The sequence below is a fragment of the Bos javanicus genome, chromosome 5 (genome assembly GCF_032452875.1).
Source record: "Bos javanicus breed banteng chromosome 5, ARS-OSU_banteng_1.0, whole genome shotgun sequence".
NCBI lineage: Eukaryota > Metazoa > Chordata > Mammalia > Artiodactyla > Bovidae > Bos > Bos javanicus.
Window position 1 is genome coordinate 107512271 of NC_083872.1, and position 20962 is coordinate 107533232.

The following is a 20962-nucleotide window of genomic DNA, read 5'->3' on the forward strand; positions in this document are numbered from 1 at the left end:
TATACCCTTTGTCACTAGTCTAATCTTCCAACCCTTCTCAACCTCAAGCAAGCACTCATCTCTTCTCTGACTCTAGAGAGTTCCCCGGGCTGGATGTGTCATGGGAATAGAGTCGTGGAAGAAATGGTCGTGTTTGCCTGGCATCTTCATAATGTCTTCAAGGTTCATACACACACACAGTAGCTTGTATCAACACTTGGTCCTTTTTCTTGGTAGAATGTTATTCCATGGCATGGACATACCGCACTTTGTTCATCCGTTTGTCCATGGATGGGCATCTAGGTTGCTCCCACATTTCGGCCAGTTCAGTTCAGTTCAGTCGCTCAGTCGTGTCCGACTCTTTGCGACCCCATGAATAGCAGCACGTCAGGCCTCCCTGTCCATCACCAACTCCCGGAGTTCACTCAAACTCACGTCCATTGAGTCGGTGATGCCATCCAGCCATCTCATCCTCTGTCGTCCCCTTCTTCTCCTGCCCCCAATCCCTCCCAGCATCAGAGTCTTTTCCAATGAGTCAACTCTTCGCATGAGGTGGCCAAAGTACTGGAGTTTCAGCTTCAGCATCATTCCTTCCAAAGAAATCCCAGGGCTGATCTCCTTCAGAATGGACTGGTTGGATCTCCTTGCAGTCCAAGGGCCTCTCAAGAGTCTTCTCCAACACCACAGTTCAAAAGCATCAATTCTTTGGTACTCAGCTTTCTTCACAGTCCAACTCTTGCATCCATACATGACCACTGGAAAAATCATAGCCTTGACTAGATGAACCTTTGTTGGCACAGTAATGTCTCTGCTTTTGAATATGCTATCTAGGTTGGTCATAACTTTTCTTCCAAGGAGTAAGCATCTTTTAATTTCATGGCTGCAGTCACCATCTGCAGTGATTTTGGAGCCCCCAAAATAAAGTCTGACACTGTTTCCACTGTTTACCCATCTATTTCCCATGAAGTGATGGGACCAGATGCCATGATCTTCATTTTCTGAATGTTGAGCTTTAAGCCAACTTTTTCACTCTCATCAAGAGGCTTTTTAGTTCCTCTTCACTTTCTGCCATAAGGCTGGTGTCATCTGCATATCTGAGGTTATTGATATTTCTCCCGGCAATCTTGATTCCAGCTTGTGCTTCTTCCAGCCCAGTGTTTCTCATGATGTGCTTTGCATATAAGTTAAATAAGCAGGGTGACAATATACAGCCTTGATGTACTCCTTTTCCTATTTGGAACCAGTCTGTTGTTCCATGTCCAGTTCTAACTGTTGCTTCCTGACCTGCATACAGATTGCTCAAGAGGCAGGTCAGGTGGTCTGGTATTCCCATCTCTTTCAGAATTTTCCACAGTTGATTGTGATCCACACAGTCAAAGGCTTTGGCATAGTCAATAAAGCAGAAATAGATGTTTTTCTGGAACTCTCTTGCTTTTTCCGTGATCCAGCGGATGTTGGCAATTTGATCTCTGGTTCCTCTGCCTTTTCTAAAACCAGCTTGAACATCTGGAAGTTCACGGTTCACGTATTGCTGAAGCCTGGCTTGGAGAATTTTGAGCATTACTTTACTAGCGTGTGAGATGAGTGCAATTGTGTGGTAGTTTGAGCATTCTTTGGCATTGCCTTTCTTTGGGATTGGAATGAAAACTGACCTTTTCCAGTCCTGTGGCCACTGCTGAGTTTTCCAAATTTGTTGGCATATTGAGTGCGGCACTTTCACAGCATCATCTTTCAGGATTTGAAAGAGCTCAACTGGAATTCCATCACCTCTATTTTGGCCAAGTCTACTTTATTTTATTTTTTTTTTTATTGATAGAATTTTCTGTGATGTTATAAGTGTGCTACATCTACCCTGTCCAATTCTACAGTTAATAGGTACATGTGACTTGTGAGCACTTTAAATTGTGACTAGTGTGACTGAGGAGTGAATTTTAAATATTATTTAATTTTAATTAATCTGATGCAAAGAGCCAACTCACTGGGAAAGACCCTGATGCTGGGAAAGATTCAAGGCAAGAGGAGAAGAGGATGGCAGAGAATGAATGGTTGGATGGCATCACCAACTCAAAGGATATGAGTTTAAGCAAGCTCCAGAAGATAGTGAAGGACAGGGAAGGGTGGCATGCTGCAGTCCATGGGGTCACAAAGAGTTGGACACAACTGAGCAACTGAACAACAACGATATAAATTTAAATAACTGCATGTGGCTACTGCCTATATGGAGCCACATGGTTCCAAGGCCACTTTTTATATTTAAGTAGGATGACAGAAGAAAAAGAAAAGCAAAAAGGCAAAATGGTGTTTGAGGAGGCCTTACAAATAGCTGAGAAAAGAAAAGAATCTAAAGGCAAAGCAGCAAAGATATATCCATTGAATGTAGAGTTCCAAAGAAAAGCAAGGAGAGATAAGAAAGCCTTCCTCAGTGACCAGTGCAAAGAATAGAGGAAAACAATAAAATGGGAATGACTAGATATCTCTCCAAGAAAGTTAGGGATACCAAAGGAACATTTCATGCAAAGATGGCCAAGTCTACTTTAAAGGAAGTTTTCAGGATTCCCATGCAGCTCCCTGCCCAAGAACTATTAGAGGGACTTCCTTGGTGGTCTAGTGGTTAAGAATCTGCCTTGTAATTCAGAGGATGCAGGTTCGATCCCACAAAAGACAACGAAGATCCTGCATGCTGCAACTAAGACCCAATGCAGCCAAATTAAAAAAAAAAAAAAAGCCGTTAGAATAGATCAGCTGAATCAGCTAGCTGGGGGGCTGGGAAAAAATTAAAATATATTGAACTAATGAACTGGGCTGTGCAGGAGAGGGAATGCGAAGAGAGGGGAACTGAGCATATTATTGTTGTTTAGGGATGGAAGTTTTATTTGGGCTCCTCAAGAGCAGAGTTCTAGCTGTCCATCCATTTAACAAGTAGTTACTGAACATCTACTGCATGTCTGGCTCTGCTGTAGGTGTAGGGGACTCACAGTGAACAGGTCAGACAAAGACTCAGCCACCAGGGAACTCACATTTGAGAGGAGAAGACAGATGTTCAACAAGAAAAGTAACTCATGTATATACAAACTCATTCTGACTGTGAGGAAAAATCAGGGAGAGATGGGAGGAGGGCAGTTCATAGGCAAAACCTCATGTAGGAGGTGACATTGACCAGAGTTTAAATAAAGTGAGGAATGGAACCACAGGAAGACCTGAGGGGAAAAGATTCTGTGCAAAGGCCCTGGGGCTGGAAGAAACACATGTGTTCAGGGAATAGAAGGGCAAGGTGGAGAGAGACAGAGACAGGTGTGCGGCTGCAGGGCCCCTCCAAAGGGGTGTGTAGGGTGGACGCTGGGGGAATTTGAGCAGGGAGCAAAGTCTCCACTCAGACAGGAAATACTCAGGGGGCTAAAGGGGCACAAGAAGGAGAGCAGCTTGCAGTGACAGCCCTGCAATGCAACCCACAACCATCTGATCTCCATTCATCTCATTCATTCAACCTTTCAACATCCACATACTAATTTCTACTATGCACTCAGCATTTTTGTATGTCTTTAAATCTCATTTTATCTATACAGTCCTAATGGGAAGGTATGATTATCCCCATTTCACAGATGTGGTGACTGTGGCCCAGAGAGGTTAAGTTGACCCACCAAGGTCACACAGCAACAGTGATTCACACGCAAGCTCTAGCCTCGTGCTCCCTGATGTAGCTATCCCTACTCCAGAGGAGTATAGAGGACTTTCCTGCGGTGGGAAAGTGCTTCTTGAGTCAAGGTCTGATCAGGAACTTTGTCCAGGGTTCATGGTCAAAAAGGCCGGTGGTCCCACGTGCCCTCCATGTGACACACTCTCATGCTGCTGAACTTGGCCTTTGGCCCACTCATCTATGTTGTGCCCTGAGGACTGGGCTTTAGGATGGGCAGAGTGTCACGTGCAGTCACGGATGGATGATTTGCAAGGTCCCCATGGGACATTGTGGGCTTCCCAGGCAGTTCAGACAATAAAGAATCCACCTGTAATGCAGGAGACCTGGGTTCGATCCCTGGGTCGGGAAGATCTCCTGGAGAAGGAATGGCAACCCACTCCAGTATTCTTGCCTGGAGAATCCCATTGACAGAGGAGCCTGGTGAGCTACAGTGGGTTGCAGAAGAGTCAGACACAACTGAAGTGACTTAGCATGCACTGGATATCATAGCCTTTCATGGCCACGTGGTCAGCAGGGTTCATGTAAGGGATGAAACATCCTTGGTCTCAGTCCTGTGTGTGCCCATCTGCACACGCAGGGTTGCACATGAAAATATGTGTGTGCATATGTGTGTCTACACAGCCAAGAGTGAGTGCATGTACATCCATGACACGTGTGCAGGATTGTGTGTGCGTAGGTTTGGGGTATCCATAGCCTCGCCAGCGAGGAGGCAAGGACTGAATGAAGCTCCTCCCAAATCTGCAGCTCGTAGTGTCTCCAGGAACCGAGCTGCCTCCTGCAGTCGGAGAAGGGGTACTGATGGAATTCCTCCCTAGGGCATCTGTGGCTCCCTGGCTGCTCCTTGGGGCGCTCGCCTAGGATGAGAGGAACTCGGCACAGTGCTGGTTCCCCACCCCGCTGTTACCAGCTGTGCAACCTCGGGAAACCCAGGTCACCTCTCTGTTCCTTACCTGCCAAGGGGAACAACTGGATCTAACCCAAAGATGAAAAGGTGTGTGACAAGATGCTGTATAAGCTGCAAGGGGCTGGAATGAAGGGAAGAGACAGCAACCTGGGTGCCCAGCAAGGTGCTGGTACCGAATGTGACAGGAACACACTGGCAACAAAAGCAGAAACAAGCAAGTGTGATGGCATCAGACTGAAACGCTTTCTCACAGCACGGAAACCATCAACAGAACAAAAAGGCAGCATACCGAACGGGAGGAAATATTTCCAAATCATGCTGTGATAAGCGGTGAATATTCAAAATGTATAAAGAACTCATACAACTAAGTAGCAAAAAACAAACCCGTTAAAAAATGGGCAGAGGGGACTTCCCAGGTGGCTCAGTGATAAAGACTCCACCTGCCAAAGCAGGAGGCATGGGGTTGAATTCCCGATCCGGGAAGATCCCACCAAGGGATCTAGGTGGGAGGAAAAGCCAAGGAAAAGCTAGGCCCATGCACCACAACCACTGAGCCTGTGCTCTAGGACTTGGGAAATACAATTGCTAAAGCCCTCGCTCCCAGAGCCTATGCTCTGCAACTAGAGAAGACATCACAGTAAGAAGCCCACATACCGCAACCATGGAGTACCCTCGTTTGAGACAACTAGAGAAAGCCTGTGTGAAGCAACGGAGACCCAGTGCAGCCCAAAATAAATTAAAAAGATAAAATAAAAACCACCATGAGACACCATATCACCCCTGTTATTACGCGGGTTGTAATCAAAAGGACAAGAAATAACAAATGCCGGAGAGGGTGTGGAGAAAAGGGAGCCCTCGTGCGCTGTTGTGGGAATGTAAATTCATGCAGTCGCTATGGAAGACAGTATGGTTCTTCAAAAAAATTAAAAATACAGCTACCATATGATCCAGTAATTCCACTTCCAGGTATTGATCCAAAGGAAATGAAAACAGGATCTGGAAGCGATAGCTACACTCCCATTTATTGCAGCATTATTTATAATAGCCTAGATATGGAAACAATCTACATGTCCATCAATGGGTGAATGGGTCAGGAAGATGGATCCACATATGTACATATATATGTATATACACACACACATATATAATGGAATATTATCATCCAGCCATGAGAGAAGGAAATCTTGCCTTTGTGACACCATGGATAGACCTTGAGGATGTGATCCTAAAGTATTTGTCTAAAGAAAGACAAATACTGCATGATATTACTTACATGTGGAATCTTAAAAAGAAAAAAAAAAAGTCAAATTCATAGAAACAGAATGGAGAAAACTGGTTGCCAGGGGCTGAGTGTGTGGTGGAGGAAATAGGGAGAAGCTAGAAATGGGGTGTACAAACTTCACCTGTGAGATGAATAAAGTCTGAGGAGTGAGTATAAAACAGAATTGATAGCACTGTGTTGCATAATTGAAAAGGAAACAAAAGAATGCACTAGACCTAGGCAGACCCCCAGGCCAGCAAACACTGAACAGTAATGGGTGGCCAGCAAGGGGTGGGGGTGTGGAGACACAAGACGTGCTGTTTGCTGTTCGTTTGGGAAATAGAGCAGCTCATTCAAGAATGAAGCCTGACCCCAAAGGCTCACTTTCAGGATGGTCACAAGCGCTGGCCAGGCCAGTTGGTGTTGTTAGACGTCAGCTTCTTCTTTTTCCATGGACTTCTCCCCCCACGGGGATGGGTTCCTCCCATCACCGTGGAAACAACCCAGCAGACCACTTCCCAGGAAGCCAGGGTCAGGGTGTTTCAAGAAGGAGGGTTTGGCCGATGAATCTGTGGAAGAGTCAAGTCAATGAAGCTCGCTGGGGGCTCCCTGGGGAAAGCTCTGTTAGGGCTCCAGGGAGGAGCTACATTCCAGTGAGTTCCAGGAGATCAAGGTGAGAGGAAGCGCCTGTAGCAGACGGCTCTTTCTGGGGGGATGTAGAGGAGAGGGGAGGGTGTAGTCTGTGAAATGGGACAGCGTTGAAGACCATCGAGGAGGAGAAAGCCTTACGAGGGGGCTTGGAGAGAAGGGATCACCCTCCCTGAGATGGAAGAGTGGCAGAAGCAGGGTCTTTAATAATAGCTGACAGTTATTAAGCAGCTGAATATGAAAGTGTTAGTTGCTCATTTGTGTCCGATTCTTTGTGACCCCATCGACTGTAACCCACCAGGCTCTTCTGTCCATAGGATTCTCCAGGCAAGAATACTGGAGTGGGTTGCCATTCCCTTCTCTAAGGGATCTTCTTAACCCAGGGATCGAACTCAGGTTTCCTGAACTGCAGGCCAAGTCTTTACCATCTGAGCCACCAGGCAAGCATCTATTGTGCGCCAATTTCTATTGTAAGTGCGTGTGTTTTAACTCATCTCACCCTGAGAACAATGCTGTAGAGAAGTTCTATCATTAACCCCATTTGTAGATGAGGAGACCAAGATAAGGCGGGTACCGGAGAGTTAGGCAGAATTAAACAAGGAGGCTTCCTCCAGGCAGTGAGACCAGGAGTGTTGGGGTGAGCCACCAAAGCTCCTCTCCAACACCATGGAGACTGGAGAGGTGGAACAGGCTTAATCACCTCATGAAGAGAGCGTCCAGTTAGAAGAAGAGTTTCCCAGTTGTTTTTTAAAACAAGGAAACTTTTCCCCCTACCCTCCACATCAAATCTGATGGCATCCTAACATGTAATTAGACCAGATCAGAGCTCCGGTTGGAGTGTAAGTTCCATGCCCAGCCTTCTCCACTTGCCTTCTGACTCCAGGGTGGCCCTAGGGGCGGCCGATAGGGCCCTGAGGCTCCTCAGAACCCAGGAGAGAAACACAGGGTTTCTGCAGGACCGGACTTCTTCACATGAACATCTAAGAGCCAGCAGCCTGTTTTCAGGGGAATCCTCTCTGAGAGGGAGACCAGGGTAGCTCTTCCCCCAGGCTCTGTAACCCCTATTCCTTGGCAGCGGGGGGACACGGATGAGATCGAGGTTCCTCACCCACCAGGATCTAATGCCTGATGATCTGAATGGAGCTGATGTAATAAGAACAGAAAAGGGCACTATGAATGTAATGCCCTTGAACCATCCCGAAACCATCCCCCCACCCCAGTCCATGGAAAAATTGTCTTCCACGAATCTGGTCCCTAGTGCCACAAAGGTTGGGAACCGCTGGACTAGATGACCTTTAAAGCTCCTCCAAAGGAGACTGGGCAGAGAGTGAGAGGGAAACAGAGGCTGGAGAGAGGGAGGCCCACCTGATCTTGCAGCCCTGGCCTGACTTGGGGTGGAAAATGGAGCTGCGGGCCTCCTAGACCAGGGTGACATTTCTGTATCTTTCTGCCCCTGGCTGCTGGGACATCTGTCATCACTTGCCTTATTATTAAGACCTTTCCAAAGGTTTCTGAGGAGGAGGTACAGTTGGCAGACTGCACTGAGGAGCAAAGGAAGTCCACCCTTTCCTTCTTGCCCTTGGCCTGCAGGAGGGACGGGGGCTGGGAGGAGGAAGTAGGGAAGGCACCTGGCAGTCTCTGCTGGCCACGAGCTGGGGCCGCTGAGTCCCTCAGTTTCCCAGACCAATAGCAGTAATAGACTTCCAAGGCAGCACGAGTGGTAAAGAACCTGCCTGCCAAGCAGAAGACGTAAGAGACACAGGTTCAATCCTTAGGTCAGGAAGATCCCCTGGAGGAGGGCACAGCAAACCATTCCAGTGTTCTTGCCTGGAGAATCCCATGGACAGAGGAGCCTGGTGAGCTACAGTCCATGGGGTCACAAAGGGTTGACAGGATTGAGCGTCTTAGCACCGCACAGTCATGTCTGTGTGTCTGTGCTGGGTTTATTAGGTTTCTTCCAGTGCAGTTTTGCATTTAAGTCTTACTGAATCCCCACAAGTCAGTAAGATGCACAGGGCAGGGATAAGAGCCTGGTTTACAGTGATCTGACAGGTTTACAAGGTGAGCCTGGTTTATAGGCCAGCATGTGGAAAGGGGCCTGGGTCTCCATCACCAGCTCCTGCGCTGTTGCTGCTGCACTTCTTGGAACATCCCTCCCACCCCCGCTGCAGGCCCCAGGCCAGTATTTTCCCAGCTCAACCACCCCTACCCCCAACTTTCTCATTGTCCTGCTTTCTGGCCCCCTGGCCTCCTTTGGCTCAGTTGCAAGCCATCTGGTCTCTGAAAATCCAATCTAACAGTTGAAGAGAATGAAAAAGTTGGTGTTTTTTCCTGCTGCGTGAGGGCAGGGGGGTGGTTAATAATTAGGTGACCCGGGGGCAATGGGAAGAGGGAACTTAGAAATTATTCTTAAGATCCTTGATGAAGTATCAAGAAGTGAGAAGGGGAAGAAAATATTTTGGTCTTAAAAAAATCAGCCATATTAAGATACAGTTACATAAAATAAAATCCTCCCATATTTAAACGTGTAGGTTGTGATTTTTGACAAATGTCTACTGCTATGTAGCTACTTCTCAAGTGACGGAACATCTCCACCACCCCATGACCTCTTGTTCCCTTCAGCTTGAATCTCTCCGCTTCCGTGTCACTGAAACTGGTCTGCTTCCTGTCACTACGGATTTGCCTTTTCTAGAACCTCACTCGCATGGAATCATGCAGTGTGTGGACTTTTGTGTCTGCTGTCCTTCACTTACTGTAAGGCTCTTTTGAAATTCATCCACTTGTTGCCTATATGAGAAAGCTTATTCCTTTTTACTGCTGAATAGTATTCCTTTGTATAGATATGCTACAATCTGCTTATCCATTTACCAGTTCATGGACACTTAGGGTTGCAGGGTTTTCTTTTCTTTAACACAAATCTCTCTCCTTTTTTTTCTAAAAATACTGCCTCTACATACATGTAGAACACACGGTCCATATGTGTGCAGGGTACATCATTTACTCAACTTACTAAGGCTTGGTGTGCACATGTGTTTACGCTCCTTGAATTAACTCTGGGCCAACTCCATCCCACTCCCACTCCTCTGACCAGGGCACAGAGGCTCACAAAGCAGAAATCATTTTTTTATTTTATTCGGTTGCATGGCATGTGGGATGTTAGTTCCCCGACCAGGGATCAAACCTCTGCCCTCTGCACTGGGTTCTCTAAGAGTTAACCAACAGAGTGCCAGGGAAGTCCCTGGAAACCCTCCTGTTAGTCACACAACTCGAGAAATGAATATTTGAACCCAAACACTTACATGGATATTTAACCTTTTTACGTATTTTATTTGATTGTGGTACAAACACACAATGCAAGATCCACTCGCTTAACAGATTCCTGGGTATACATTGCAGCTACTGGCACAATGCTGTGCGGCAGGCCTCTAGGAAAAATTCATCTTGCACGACTAAAACTTTATGTCTGTTGATGAGCAATTTCCCTTCTGTCCCCTCCCCTCCCCCATCCCTGGCAACCACTATTCTAGTCTCTAATTCTGTGAGCTTGACTATTTTAGGATCCTCATTCATGTAAGTGGGATCATGCAGTATTTGTCTTTCTGTGACTGGCTTATTTTGCTTAGCATGTCTTTAAGGTTCATCCATGTTGTCAGATACGGCAGAGTTTCCTTCTTTTCTTTTGTTCCCATTTTTATGTATTTGTTTTCTTTCAGCCATAGCACGCCATCTGTGGGCTCTTAGTTTCCCAACCAGAGACTGAACCTGAATCCTGGGCAGTGAGAGTGTGGAGTCCTAACCAACGGATCACCAGGGCATTCCCAGAATTTCCTTCTTTTTAAAGGCTGAATAGATTCCACTTGTATAGAAAGCATTGTCTTTATTTGTTCATCCATCTTTTAGGTTGTTTGTGAATCCTGGCTTTCGTGAATAGCGCTACACTGAATGATGTGCTGTGCTCAGTCCTGTCTGACTCTTTGCAACCCCATGGACTGTAGCCCGCCAGACCTCTCTGTCCATGGAACTCTCCAAGCAAGAATCCTGGAGTGGGTTGCCGTTTCCTCCTCCAGGGCTGCACTGAATATTGGAGTGCTAATATCTCTTTGAGATCCTGGTTTCAATTCTTTTGGATAAATACCCAGAAGGGAGATTTCTGGATCATGCAGTAGCTCTATTTTTAATTTTTTGAGAAACCTCCATACTGTTTTTCATAGCACCATTTTTTTCATTCTTACCAACTGTGTACAAGGGTTTTAATTTCTCCACATTTTCCCCAATGTTTGTAGTCTTTGTCGTTATTTTTTTTTTTAAGAATAAATATCCTACCACGTGTGAGGTAATAGCCGCTTGTGATTTTGATTTGCATTTTCCTGATAGTTACCTCGAGCATCTGTTGATATACCTGTGGGCCATTTGTATGTCTTCTCTGGAAAAATGCTTGTTCAAGTTTTTAGCCCACTTTTAATTGAGTTACTAGGTTTTGTTGCTATTGAGTTGTAGGAGTTCTTTCTGTATTTTGGAAATTAACTGCTTATCAGACATATGGTTTGCAACTATTTTCTCCTGTTCTGTAGGTTGCCTTTTCACTCTTGATTTTTTTTTTTGCAGTGCGGGAGTTTTTTGGTTTAATGTAGTTCCACTTGCCTATTTTTACTTTTGTTGACTGTGGTTTTGGTGTCATATCCATGAAGTCATTGCCAAGACCAATGTCATAAAGCTTTCCCCCTAGGTCTTATGCTTAAGTCTCTCATCCATTTTGAGCTGATTTTGTGCACAGTATAAGATATGGGTCCAAATTCATTATTCTGCATGAGGGTGTTAAACTTTCCCAATACCATTTGTTGAAGAGATGATCTCTTCCCGTTGTGCCTTCTTGGCAACCTTGTCCAAGATCAACTGACAGTGTATGTGTAGAGTTGACAGCTTCTTACTTCTGGGAACCTTTGCAGCTGTGAACAGTTTCATGTGAATGTGTATTTTTATTTATCTGGGGTAAATACCTAAGCATGCAATTAGTGTTAGTCATTCAGTTGTGTCCAACCCCTTTGCGACTCTTCACTCTGTAACCCGCCAGGCTCCTCTGTCCATGGAGTTTTCCAGACAAGAATACTGGAGTGGGTACCCATTCCCTTCTCTAGGGGATATTCCTGACCCAGGGATCAAACCAGGGTCTCCTGCAATTGCAGGAAGGTTCTTTACTCCACCAGGGAAGCCCTAGGTATGCAGTTACAGGAGCAAATAGTGTGTGTTTTAACTTTATAAGAAACGGCCAGGGTCCTTTCCCAAGAGTTGTGCTGTTTTACATTTCCACCAGAAGTGTGAGAGTTCTGGGTGCGCCACACTCTTCTCAGCGCTTGGTGTTGTCAGACTTTTGAACTTAGTCCTTCTCGTGGGCGTGCAGTGGTGTCTCATTTTGATTTTCATTTGCATCTCCCTAATGACTAGTGAGGAGAAGGCAGTGGCACCCCACTCCAGTACTCTTGCCTGGCAAATCCCATGGACAGAGGGGCCTGGTGGGCTGCAGTCCATGGGGTTGCGAAGAGTCGGACACGACTGAGCGACTTCACTTTCACTTTTCACTTTTCACTTTCATGCATTGGAGAAGGAAATGGCAACCCACTCCAGTGTTCTTGCCTGGAGAATCCCAGGGATGGGGGAGCCTGGTGGGCTGCTGTCTCTGGGGTCGCACAGAGTCGGACACGACTGAAGCGACTTAGCAGCAGCAGCAGCAATGACTAGTGACGTCAGTATATTTTCTTTGGTGAAGTATGTATTCAAATCTTTAGTACACTTTTCTATAAAGTTGTTTGTCTTATTTCTTAAAATTAATTAATTAATTTATTTCTGGCCATGCTGGGTCTTAATTTCTTTTCTCCAGTTGTGATGAGTGGGGCTACTTTCCAGTTGGAGTGAGTAGGTTTCTCATGTTGCGGTTTCTGGGCTCTAGAGCACAGGCTCAGTTGTTGCAGTGCACCGGCTTAGTTGCCCCGAGGCATACGGAATCTTCTCGGACTAGGAACCAACCCCTTGTCTCCTGCATTGATAGGCAGATTCTTTACGACAGAGCCACCAGGGAAGCCCCTCATTACTGAGTCATAAGAATTCACTTTTCTTAACAGTGTCTTTCAAAACAGAAAATTTCTTTTTATTTCAATGAAGTCTAATTTATCAACTTATTTCCTCCGTGGTTTGTGCTTTTTGTATCCTACAAGGAGATCTCTGTGTCTGTCCTCTAAGTCACAGATTTTTTTCTGTTTTCTTTGAAAAGTTTTATAATTTTATTTATACATTCATTCAGTTCAGTTCAGTCGCTCAGTCGTGTCCCACTCTTTGTGACCCCAAGGACTGCAGCACGACAGGCCTCCCCTGTCCCTCACCACCAACACCCGGAGTTTATTCAAACTCATGTCCATCAAGTCGGTGATGCCATCCAACCATCTCATCCTCTGTCGTCCCCTTCTCCTCCCACCTTCAATCTTTCCCAGCATCAGGGTGTTTTCCAATGAGTCAGTTCTTCGCATCAGGTGGTCAAAGTATTGGAGTTTCAGCATCAGTCCTTCCAATGATCTCCTGTAGGATAGACTGGTTGCATCTCCTTGCAGTCTAAGGGACTCTCAAGAGTCTTCTCCAACACCCCAGTTCAAAAGCATCAATTCTTAGGTGCTCAGCTTTATTTATGGTCCAACTCTCACATCCATACATGACTACTGGAAAAATAAAATCATTAGGTCTGTTTATAAAATTATTACATCTGTTACTTTAAGTCTATGATCCAGTTAGTATTAATTCATATATCTATGGTGTAAGATATGGATCGAAGTCCATTTTCCATATTCAACTGTTTCAGCACCATCTGTTAAAAAAGTTATTATCCCTTACTGAATTATCTTGGTACTTTTACTACAAATCAATGTACCAAGAATCAGTTGATGTTTGAGTCTATTTCTAGCCTCTGCTTTGGGTACAATCTGTATGTCTGTCCTTATGCCAACACCAAATTCTCTTAATTTGAGCAGCTTTAAGTCTTAAAAACACACAGTGAAAGTCCTGTAACTCGTCTATGTATTTATTTCTTTATGGCTTCACTGGGTCTCCGTTGCTCTGCGGGCTTTTCTCTCGTTGCAGTGAGCAGGCTACTCTCCAGTTGCGGTTCGCGGGCTTCTCATTGCGGTGACTTCTCTTGGTGTGGAGCATAGGGCATGGTCTCTAGGGCGCTCGGGCTTCTGTAGTTGTGGCACACGGGCTCAGTAATGATGGTTTGCAGGCTCTAGAACACAGTCTCAGCAGTTGTGGTTCACAGGCTTAGTTGGTCCACGGCATGTGGAATCTTCCCGGACCAGGGATTGAACCCGTGTTCCCTGCACTGGCAGGCGGATTCTTAATCACTGGACCACCAGGGAAGTCCCTATAACTTGTTCTTGTTTCTCAAAGTTGTTGGCATTTCTTTCTCGGTTCTCCTGCTGGGTGTCCCCTCGTCTGTCCATCCTCTGCCGCTTCACCCACTACAGGACCACATGTCTCATCAGTCCCCTCAGTGACTCAGCTGTGTTTATGGCCGAGCCGTGGAGTTCTGAGTCTGAATACAGACATGGGAGGTCGTGGTTGGGCAGCCTCCCCTGGTTCAGGGCCTGGCCGGGCGACGGCCTCATGAGCTCTTGGCGTTTGGTGCTTCCTCTCCCTCCGGCCAGCTGGCGTCTCTGGTCTCTGACTTTCCCCTGGCAGTACTGCTACTCTCTTCTCCACTTCCTAGCTCTTTTGAAATAAGAAATGGGGTCCACTTCCGGATGAATCCCAGCTTCTCCTCTTCTCTCAGCCCATGCTGCCTCCTTTTTTAATTTTTCTGAATTCCCTCTGTGCTGAAACACACACAAAAAACTGAGCCTCAGTAAATCAAGACGTCTTCTGTGTGCTCACTCACTCAGTCGTGTCCGCCTCTTTGCGACCCCATGGACTGTAGCCTACCAGGCTCCTGTGTCCATGGGATTCTCCAGGCAAGGATACTGGAGTGGGTTTCCATTTCCTCATCCAGGGGATCTTCCTGACCCAGGGATCGAACCCGGGCCTCCCACATTGCAGGTAGATTCTTTACCATCTGAGCTTCTATGAGCGCTTTGCATCTTTGCACATGATTAGCCAAAAATGTTCCCTGAGTGCAATTCTGTGCATCTTGGATGAATAGACCTAGTTCTGCCTTGTTGGCCGGACCTTAGTGGGCGGCAGGGCTATGGAGGACTAACTGTGATTGTGACAAAAGTCAGGGCTGAATAGATGGTACATCCACGTGGAGGAGCCTGCTGCGGGGACCGGGGTGCAGAGGTAGAAGGGGTGGGAGGGCTGCGAGCAGGAGGTGGTGTCTGCAATGACGCACGTCCTCCCCGGGCAGCGTTTGGGACCTCGGAGTTCCCCGGGGGGCAGCATGCTGGGCAGAGGCGCCTTGTGGTCAGAGGGCACTGACCTTCTCCCTCTGCTCTGCCTTCAGGAATGAGACCGTGCTGCACCAGTTCTGCTGTCCAGCCGCTGACGCCGAGCAGAAGCCCGCCTGCTCCGACCTGGGCCCCCACAGGTGGGAAGAGCCGCTGCGCGTCCTCCCCTCCCCACCTCACCGTCCTCCACCCTGGGCAGAGCACACACCGGGGGCCCACTCCGCTTCTTCCTCCCTAGTCTCGCGTTTTATTTGTTTTTACCTCCTTCCTCATGTTTCCATCTCTCCTTCCTTCTTCCAGACCCCAGATGAGCCATTGCTGACTTTTAGGTCATTATAACCCTACTGTTCAAATCCCAGATCTATACTCGTCCCCACTAAACAGCCTATAAAAAGTTCACCTGTTTAAACATCAGGGGAAATTAACTTGATTCTATCTACATGTCTTAGTGGTGGGTTGTCTGGCACCCAAAGGTGCCCAACTAATAAGAGGACCCATACTGCCTTTCTTACTCAAGACTTGCATTTTTCTTGATAATTTTTCTCCTTCCACGAAGGAGCCAAGATAACTTTGATTTTTAGGCTTGTCCACCTCCGCTGGGTTGGCCGACCACCTAGGAAGGGAGGGAGGCGCTGAGAAGTCAGGGTCCTGTCCAGGCTCTCCTCCTCACCTGTCCTGGGTCATTCACCCAGCCTCTCTCTTCCCCCCGTCCTCCCCCCAGCCCTCCAGCTCTCCTCCTCGCCCCATCAGTACTCTCTCCCTCCATCTCCACCTGGAGCCGCCCCCTCTGTGCTGCTCACACTTTGTCCTCTTCTCTTTCCCCCAAGATTTCTGCCTCAGTTCTGCACCTTTCTCTTTCCTTTGCTCGTCCTTTACTTCCTTGGGGGTCAGGACACTCGGACTCCAGCGCGGAGTTGACCCCATCTGCTGTCTCCTCTTGTTGCAAGTTCCTTAACTCCCCTGGGCCCCAGTTTCCCCATCTGTATGAAGAAGGGCTGTTCTACGTAGAGAACAACATGATGTACCATCTCTCTGAGCCTCTGGGCTGCTCACAGCCTAGATGGGCTTTAGGTCTGTGTGGGAGGGCAGCAGAAGGTTCTGGGCTGTGAGCACCCAGGCCTAGACCTGCACTAAGGGCCACTTCCGGGTTTAAGCCTCAGTGACCCCATGATCCTTCCCCCTTTATTCCTAGGAAAATAATGGGTAGTCATCAGAGGTGGTAGCTGGTGAGCTTGGCGATGGTAAACCTTCCCTGCTTGTTTTCCCTTGGAAGGAGTCGGGGGCGGGGGGGTTGGGAAAGGCAGGACTCTCGGGGAGGGGGCGGGAATGGAAGTGGCGGGGGGTTGGGTTGGGTTAAATCAGGGGCCCACCTTAGGGTGCTCACCTCCAGGGCTGTAGGAGGCACGGTTGTTCCCGGAGGTGACCACACTGGGGATGGGAGCAAGGGGAGGACCAGGTGCTGTGCTGATGCCCAGAGGACTGGGGGCTGAGCTCTGCTCCAGGACCACAGGAGAGAGCGGCCCCCTGGATCCCCAGGGGCTCCCTGTCCAGGGGTGCATGTGAGCCCCTACATTGGAAATGACCCTCCTGGAAACTGGAAGGAAGATGAGAAACGAGAGAATGAGACAGTGGGAGAGGACAGGAAAGAGGGCAGAGAGTTAGTGACCCGGAGGAAGGATGGGCAGGCCATGCCCTGTCCCGTGAGCGGTCACTGCTCAGACACACGGCCGAGTGGTCCTCCTTGGTGGGGAGGAGAAGAGAGGAGCTGTCTGGTCTGCCCCTGCTGTCCATCGGTCCATCTCAGTCCGGTCCACATCTCTTGCTGCCCCTCGAGCCCTGGCGCCAGTGAGCATAGATGACACAGCGCCCCCAAGACGCTGGTGCCTTGGAGGTGCCCAAGGATAGAAGTCATCTCTTGGGTCTTCCTCGCCCCTTCCCAGCCACCCCCACCCTCACCCCAGAGCCCTGACTCCTGGTGGGAGGGGGTGGGAGACGGGGGCAGGCGGGGCGGGAGGGGGCAGAGGGACAGGCTTCTTTTCCAAGATGGTAGGAAATCTCTTGTCTTCGAATCCCTGGGAGGGAGGTGGGAGGCTCTCTAAGTCCCCCGGGGCCTGTGAGCTCTGCGCAGGGCCGGGGGAGGGGCCCCCAGGTGTGTCCCGACTGTCAACCTCTGTCACTTTCCGCTCCCAGTTGTTCCAGGTGTCCTGTCTGTCCGGTCTGTAGTTTCCTGGAGCGTGTTTCTGTTTGTCTGTCCGTCAGTCTGTCTGATGTCAGTGTCTCGGCTTCTCTAGGAGAAGCCCCGGATGTTCAGTAGTCTGTGTGTCCGTCTGTCTGTCTGTTCTTGGCTTCCTGGGGAAGCCCTGCCCAGATAAGTTTCCTCCCATCAGACACCCAACACGCCTGTTCCCAGCTCTGCCTGGGACCTTCCCGGCCCTTCCCTCCCCTTTAGCCTCCAGAGCGGGTACCCGACCATCACCCTCGAGCTTCCCTAAGGAGGTGCTGAGGTCAGAGACTGGGCTGAGGTGAGGATACAGGTCACAAGGCCCCTGAGCCACCCTCAGGAGACCCCAGTTTGGGCTCTGAGACAGGCCAGGCTGCCCCCACCGGTCAGTCTGGGTTTTCACCGGCTCAGCGAGGCTCCAATAATTTGGCCGCCTAATGTGAAGAGCCGACTCATTGGAAAAGAACCTGATGCTGGGAAAGATTGAGGGCAAAAGGAGAAGAGGGAGACAGAGGATGAGATGGTTGCAAGGTATCACCGACTTAACGGACACGAACTTGAGCAAACTCAGGGAGGTAGTGGAGGACAGGGAAGCCTGGTGTGCTGCACTCCATGGGGTTGCTAAGAACCGGACTTGACTGAGCGACTGAACAACAACAGAACAACAGCAAGGCCTCAGCTGGTGGGCCTCCTCTGGGGTCTCCAGGGAGAAGCTGGATGGTCCTTACAGGAGGCCCAGTGAAGACTTCACACAGTCAGTCACACCTCAGGGTCAGGGTCTCTGGTGCGTGAGTGCAGGGTTGGCCACGAGGCCCCTTACCTCCCTCCTCCAAATATGGCCCAAGCCAGCAGTGATCCAGGTCAGCAGAGTGTGAGGTGCTGTTCCCCCACCACCAACCATCCCCCCACCAACCATCCCTACCCAAGCTGTAGGCCTGAGCAGGAGTCCCTTTCTGGAGCCGATGGGCTCATCCTGGGGACGGGGGTGGTGGTGGGGCAGACGATGGTCCATAGTTCCTTTGATCAGATGTACAGAAAAGAGCTGCTGGAGCCTGAGATAAACCCTCGGTCCAGGAGAGACCCTTGCCCCCTCCCAAAGCCCTAGTCCTGGGGGTGCAGGGGTGCGAGCTCAGCCTTATCCAGCTACCCCGGGGGGAAGCTTTGGGGGTGGAGTCAGGGAACCTCTCTCTTGGGACCCAGAGCCTGCCCGAGAGCAACGCTCACAGAAGTGGGAAGATTGGGAGGCCGGAGGTGGGGTGCCCTGGGGTGGTTACGGGGGCCACAAGGCCTCTGAGGCTGGACCACCCATCCCCGTGCCCATGTTCACGCGGCCCCGAGTAGGCACCCCACACTTCCCAGGTGGGAAGCAGGGCGATCAGCCTCCAGGGCAGCGAGTGGAGTGCGAGCTGGGCTCTGCCCCACTTCCTCACGTCCCCCCACTGCCAGTAATGACAGGGCTTTATTCTGGGTGACTGAACGGGGCAGTGATTGCGGGCCCTGCCCTTCTTCCCATAGGCTCCCCTCCCTTTGGGGTGCTCAGTAATCTGGGGAACAAGCAGCCTCCGGCATCTAGAGAGAGAGAAATAGCAGCCCATTTGTCTCTGTGGGTGGCACGGAGCGCCCCCCCAGAGGAGGAAGACTGACATCTGTTAGAGTGATGACAGGAGGTGGGGGGCGCTCAGGAGGGGGTCCCTGGGCAGGAAGCAGAACCACCCCCGGCCCTGGGGGAGGGGAGGGGCCGGGGCACTCTGGGCGTCGGTTCTCCAACAGGGATGGGAGAGGCACTTAATGTTACCTAATGTGCCAGGCCCCAGCACTAAGCAGCCCTGGTATTTTGTCTCCATTCCCTGTGGCCACCTGCAGATGACGGCTTGGGGTGGAGAGAAGTTCGGGGTCTCAGCAGAGGGACCCCTGCCCACCGGTTCTGGGGCTGGAAGGTCAGCCCAGGCTGAGCTCCCGCAGGCGGCCGCATTGCATGGAACTGCCACCGGAGTTTTCTTCAGGAGCATGGGAGGGATCCTTCCAACCACTGCATTCGACCCTGAATAACATCTATTTTCTCTGATTATAAGTTATAGTTGCTAGTTTTTGGAAATGTGGAAAATGCAGAAATATAAAGAAGAAAATAAAAATGGAACCCGGTCGTATAGAATTAACTGCTGTTAATGTATTAGCATGCAACCTGCCAGGGTTTCTAGGCTGGAATTTATATCTCCCCCCACAAAAGAAAAAACGATTCTGTAGTCTACCTTTTCTGCTCAGGGCACTGTGGCCACAAGGGAGCCTGCCCCCACTCCCCACCAGCCAGTCCCTCCCTGTCCCCCTCCTCCCTGCCAATCAGCCAGGCTGGGGGCCCTGCTGGGGACCCCTGAGGAGGGGACACTGGCCAGCAGTGGTGTTGCAGGGGGAACCCCACGTCAGCATCCGCCACAGTGGCCAGAGGCCTGATCAGTGGACCAGCCAGAGTTTACTCAGCGATTACGGAGTGATTGAATTCTCAGTCGATACAGTTTAGTCTTCAAACAGGTGGGCTCAGGGGCCCCGAGTCCTGTGCCTGCTCCACCCATCACATCAGGTGCCCAGGCTGCCGGGAACACTTCCCCCCACCCCTCCCCATTCTGGGACTTCAGAATTGCCTGCTCTTCCCCAGAGAAGCACAGAGAGGCCTCAGCTTCTGTCACTGTATGGGTGGGGCGGGGCAGGGGTAGGGGTGGAAGGATGCGCGCCCAGCCCACCCATCCTCCAAGCTCCAGGGTCTCCGCATCTTTAGGCCAGGGGGGCAGTGGGCAGCGGCAAGGCCAAGGGGAAATTGTCTGATGTCCTCCTCAGAGTCCAGAGATTCGGTTCCAGAGGCCTTTGCAGGGGTTGGGGTCCGGCCCCTGAGCCAGGGCTGTGCAGACTGCCCCCTGCGATGTGCTGTCCTGGAGCGGAGCCTGGGTGGGAGTCCTGGGGGTCGAAGACCACCATCCACTGTGGGTGTAGCAAACTGCGGGTGGTGTAGAGCAGCGGGAGTGGGGAGCGGCTGCTCATCCTTATTTGGGCTCCTGTTTTCTGAGGGTCCCCAGCTTGTCACAGGAGAGCCCATCTTGGCTGACTCCATCCCCGAGGGTGGCCTCAATGGAGAGGGCAGAGAATTTGGTCCCAGAGCCAGAGACGGTGGTCTTCCACCCCCAGACCCCCTGTCATTTTACCCCTCTGTGCGCTCCGTGCCCCTGAGTCTTCCCTGCTGGAATCTGGGGGCACAAGAGATGGAGCAGATGCCGTGTGGGGGGGCGGTTCGCTGGGTAGGGGCAGTCCCCCTAACTCCAGTGGGCATCAGGAAAGTTCTGTCCTGTGCTGGTGTCCGCATTCTGCTCTGTGGGACATGGGACTTGTGTCTGGAGCAATCTCCCGTGTGCTTCCGCTCAGGCCTAGCTGTCCTCTAAGATGGTCTCTCCTGTGACCTGGGGAGTCATGACGGATGCTCAGCCCGGGGGCTGCTTCCCTGGGAGCCAGGCCAGGCTGGGCCACCTCCAGACAGGCTGCTGGATGTCGGAGCTGATTAGAGAACCCCTGCTCCCTCTGTGACTCTGTTTTGTGTTCCCCACCCACAAGAGGGAAGGAGAATGCTAGCTGTCCTGTGCTGAGAGCCTGCTGTGTGCAATAGATACAGGTATGATTTAATTCTCATGGAAAGCTTATAAAATATTGTTGTTCCATGTTACTTATACACGAGGCTCAGAGATGATGAATGACGGTCCCTGGACCGGTCGATAGCACAGTTGGGATTTGAACCACGTCCGTTGTGGCTTCTACCACTGGCGTCAGGGGACAAAGGAAGGAAGGGATTCGTTGG

General features: G+C 49.9%; 1 protein-coding gene across 12 annotated transcripts in view; it reads left to right on the forward strand.

Annotated features, from left to right (window-relative positions):
* IQSEC3 (IQ motif and Sec7 domain ArfGEF 3) overlaps positions 1-20962 on the forward strand; it is a 92045-nt gene that overhangs the window by 16824 nt on the left and 54259 nt on the right. For 10 of the 12 annotated variants that reach the window (XM_061418248.1, XM_061418249.1, XM_061418253.1 and 7 more), the window contains exon 2: positions 14963-15046. The exons of 1 other annotated variant lie outside the window; for it this stretch is intronic. In XM_061418248.1, the coding sequence (XP_061274232.1) occupies positions 14963-15046 (84 nt within the window). Of the gene's footprint in view, positions 1-6352; positions 6512-14962; positions 15047-20962 lie in introns of those variants that run through there. One more of the 12 variants, XM_061418252.1, reaches the window with a different exon arrangement.